The 3996-nt window shown below is 62.6% G+C and overlaps 2 protein-coding genes across 3 annotated transcripts in view; one reads left to right on the top strand and one right to left on the bottom strand.

Annotated features, from left to right (window-relative positions):
• The window catches only part of MCRS1 (microspherule protein 1), a 5265-nt gene extending 3602 nt beyond the window's left edge, over positions 1-1663 (top strand). The window contains exons 9-13 of one of the 2 annotated variants that reach the window (XM_017838673.1): positions 23-119; positions 301-383; positions 543-630; positions 1044-1171; positions 1294-1663. In XM_017838673.1, coding sequence (XP_017694162.1) covers positions 23-119; positions 301-383; positions 543-630; positions 1044-1171; positions 1294-1418 — 521 coding nt within the window. In that variant the 3' untranslated portion in view covers positions 1419-1663. The remainder of the gene's footprint in view (positions 1-22; positions 120-300; positions 384-542; positions 631-1043; positions 1172-1293) is intronic. The other variant, XM_017838674.1, reaches the window with a different exon arrangement.
• A 6-nt stretch (positions 1664-1669) lies between these two features.
• SPATS2 (spermatogenesis associated serine rich 2) overlaps positions 1670-3996 on the bottom strand; it is a 15122-nt gene continuing 12795 nt past the window's right edge. Inside the window, exons 9-12 of the mRNA XM_017838658.1 lie at positions 3525-3634; positions 3162-3264; positions 2867-3042; positions 1670-2587 (exon numbers count right to left, since the gene is read on the bottom strand). Coding sequence (XP_017694147.1) covers positions 2390-2587; positions 2867-3042; positions 3162-3264; positions 3525-3634 — 587 coding nt within the window. The 3' untranslated portion in view covers positions 1670-2389. The remainder of the gene's footprint in view (positions 2588-2866; positions 3043-3161; positions 3265-3524; positions 3635-3996) is intronic.

Genomic DNA, 3996 nt, shown 5'->3' on the forward strand with positions numbered 1-3996 from the left:
GGACCCCCTTTGCCCCCCCCCCCCAGAGCTGACCGTGGCGGATCGGCGGCAGAAACGGGAGATCCGGCAGCTGGAGCAGGAGCTGCACAAGTGGCAGGTGCTGGTGGATTCCATCACAGGTGGGCTGTCTGTCTGTCTCCCGCTGTCCCTCTGTCCCCCCCATGTCCCTCTGTCCCTCCCATGTCCCTCTGTCCCTCCCATGTCCCTCTGTGTCCCTGGTATCTGTCTGTCCCTGGTGTCCCTCTGTCCCCCCCAGTGTCTGTGTGTCCCCCCTTGACCCCCACTGTCCCCCCATTTCAGGGATGAGCTCCCCGGATTTCGACAGCCAGACCCTGGCAGTGCTGCGGGGGCGGATGGTGCGGTACCTGATGCGCTCCCGAGAGGTAAAACACCCCCAAAACACCCCAAAATCACCCCCAAAACCCCCCCAGTACCTCGTGCGCTCCCAGGAGGTGGATCCAGAGCTGGGACACCCCAAAATATCCCCAACCCCCCAAATCCTCCCAGGGACCCCTCAACCCCCCCCAAATCTCCCCCCAAAGATCACCCTGGGCAGGGCCACCAAGGACAACCAGATCGACGTGGACCTGGCACTGGAGGGCCCGGCCTGGAAGATCTCCCGCAAACAAGGTGGGGCTGGGGGGGCTTTGGGGGAGTTTGGGGGGCAAGTTTGGGGGGCTCGGGGGAGGTCAGGGGGCTGCATCCCCCCCTCTCCTAACAGGGTTTACCTGCCAGGTGTCACCAAGGTCAACCCCCCCACACCCCTTAAATGTGGGGCCCCTCACAAGGGGGAGGTTCCTCTGCTCAGGCTTTGGGGGCCATTTGCAGCCCCCTCCTGCACCCCCCGGACCCCCAACCTTGGGATCCCCCTCCAGCCCCAAGGACCCCCCCAGAATCAGGGACCCCCCTTGACAGAACCCCCCCCACCAGAGGAGGGTCCTGTTCTTCTCTCTTGGGGGTCGGGCTCTTCTTTGGGAGCCATTCCCGGCCCCCTCCTGCCCCCCATCCCCGCCTGGCTCCCCTGAATCCCTGGAATTCCCCAGGGGTGATCAAGCTGAAGAACAACGGCGACTTCTTCATCGCCAACGAGGGCCGGCGCCCCATTTACATCGACGGCCGCCCCGTCCTGGGGGGCAACAAGTGGAAGCTCAACAACAACTCTGTGGTCGAGGTGGGGCTGGGGGGTCCCGTGGGGTCCCTGGGGGTCCCGTGGGGTCCCAGGGAGTCCCGTGGGGTTCCTGGGGGTCCCGGGGTGTCCCAGGGGTCCCACCAAGCCCCGCTTTGTCCCCCCAGATCGCCAGCCTGCGCTTCGTCTTCCTCATCAACCAGGACCTCATCGCCCTCATCAAGGCCGAGGCGGCCAAGCTGGCCCAGCAGTGAGGGGGGATTGGGGTCCCAGTTTGGCTTGGGGGGCTTGAGACCCCCCAGCACCCCCCGCATCCCAAACTGCTTCCAATAAAGTCATCGCTGCCCCTGGGGAGGGGCTGCTTGGGGCACCCCAAGAGCCAACTGAGACCCCCCCCAAAGATATTGGGGTGCCCCTCCCCCTTTACCTGGCCCAGGTGAGTTGGGGGGGGACACACACAGACAACCCTCCCAACCCCCATCCCTGAATTCCTCCCCCCTCCCAAAAAAAAATTTTTAAAGCTCAACATTTCATTGATTTGTTCCGAAGTTGTAATTAATTAAAGAGAAGAAAAAAAAATCAAACTTGGAAAAAAAACATGGAAAAAGGGGGGGGGGACAGAAAAGTTGGGGACCCCCCCAGCCCTCCCCCATTTGGATTTACTGTCCTTGTTCCCAGGAATGTCTGGGATTTGCTCCCGGGTGTTGCTGTGAAGGGGATTTTGGGGGGGGAAGGAACTGGGATGGGAATGAAGGAAATTCCCCAAAGAAAATCCAGGGAAAAAGCAGAAATGTGCAGCTGAGGGGACCCCCCCCCAATCCCAGCACACACAGAGAGGACCCCCCTCAGTCACAGAGAGGTCAGAGGGGACACCCCAGATCCCACAGGGAACATTCCAGATCCTGGGGGGACACAGAGGGGACACCTCAGATCCCAGAGGGTCTCAGGGGACATCCCAGATTTGGGGGAGACAGAGGGGACTCCCCAGTTCCCAGAGGAGAACATTCCAGATCCTGGGGGGGTCAGAGGCCCCTCCTCCCCCCGCTCCTCCTCGCTTCCAGCGCGAGGGATTTTTGGGATGGAGAAGAAGGAGAAGGGGGGGGGGCATGGCAGCACTGGGGGGGTCCTGAGCCCCCAAATCCCGATGGGACAACATGGAACAGACGAGGATGGGGGGGAGAAAGGGGTAAAAAGGAGGGGAGATGGCACAGAACGGGAATTGTAAACGTGGCTGGGACCCCTGTCAGGATCCCAGAGTTTTCCTCAGGAATTTGCTCCCTTGGGGTGGCTCTTGCGGGGTCTCCGCGGGGGGAGCCCCCCCCGGGGGGCTGTGGGGGGGCCCGGGGTTGGAGGGTTGCGGGGGCCGGGCCGGGTCCCGCTGTTGGGGGGCTCGGGGGGGCCGTTGTGCCGCGGGGTCGGGGCTCGGGGTCCTCCTTCCGCCCTCCGGATCCGCTGGGAAGGCTGGGAATGGAGGAGGTTGAGAACAGGGACCCCCCAAAACCCCCTCCCCTGGGACCTCAAATCCTGGGAATCTGGGAACCTCCAAACCCCCTCCCCTGGACCCCCAAATCCCACTCTGGGAACACCTAAATCCTGAGAATCTGGGAAGGCTGGGAATGAGAGGGGGTGAGAACCTGGACCCCCCTCAAACACCCCCCCCGAACCCCCAGTCCATAGGGCCGATCCATCCAGGGAACCCCCAGAGCCCCCCAGACCCCCCCACACCCTCTCCAGACCCACCTCTCGGGGGGGCCGGGGCCGTCCCCCCCCCGTGTCCCCCAGAGCCCCCTCGGGGGGTCCCGGGGCTTTCCCGGCCGTGCTGGGGGTGGGGGAGGCACTGGGGGGGCCCGGGGGGGCCCCGGGGGGGCCGGAGCTGCAGCGGGAGCGGCTGGAATAGCTGGTCTTGGGGTGGGACACTGGAACAGAGACAGCAGGGCAGGGGTCAGAGGCGCTGGGATCACTGGGATACCGGACAGGATCCGCTGGGAGCAGATGGAGGGGCTCAGGTGAGTGACCCCAGGAGCCCCCAGCCCACCTTGGCCGAAGCAGGTGATGCTCCTCTTGAGCCCCTCCAGGTCGCAGGTGAACCTGCCGGCCCTGCCCAGCTCCTCGTCGTACTTGCGCTCGCTCACAAAGTGCTGCCAAAAGCGGGGGAAAAGGGGGGATTTGGGCTGGGAACGGGAGCAGGGAACAGGGAGATCCTCCCAGTTCTGTGGTGGATGGGGGAGACCCTCCTGGTTCAGCCCAGGACAGGAGGGGGTTTCAGGGAATTCAGGGAATGTGGAACTTTCCCCAGGTGTTGGGTGAAATCAGGATTTTACAAAACCACTTTAAATTCTGTTTGGAATCCAAAGTGTTTGGAATTCAAGGTGCCCCCCCAGGTGCCCCCGGGGCCCACCTTGATGTCAGCCCTGAGCTCCAGCAGCTGCTCCTCCGACATCCGCGCGGCCCCGTCCGTGAGTTTCCGCAGGGCCTCCGCCCTCCTCTGCCTCCCCACCAGGATCTCCACTGGGAAAACAGCCCTGGATCAGGGAAAAACCACCCTCCAAACCCCCAGGCCCCTCCCTGGGGTAATTCCAGCTCCAAACAGGCACCAAACCAGAGGTGGAAGCTCCAGGAGGGACGTTGGGAGCAGCTCTGTCCCTTTGTCACTTTTGGAATTGGGTCTTTTCCATTAGATTTGTCCCCATTCTGTCGGGGAAATCCCATCAGCCCCCCTATCCCAAAAGGTGGGATGTAGGAGAAACCCTGAAGGGAATTTCATGGAATTTTATGGAATGGTTTGGGTTGGGAGGGACCTTAAAGGTGAGCAGAAAAGCTGTTTCCATCCCCAGGAATGTCAGGATTTCGGGAATTCCCACCCTCTGGGG

The sequence above is a fragment of the Lepidothrix coronata genome, unplaced genomic scaffold (assembly GCF_001604755.1).
Source record: "Lepidothrix coronata isolate B3197 unplaced genomic scaffold, Lepidothrix_coronata-1.0 Scaffold352, whole genome shotgun sequence".
NCBI classification, from domain to species: Eukaryota; Metazoa; Chordata; class Aves; order Passeriformes; family Pipridae; genus Lepidothrix; species Lepidothrix coronata.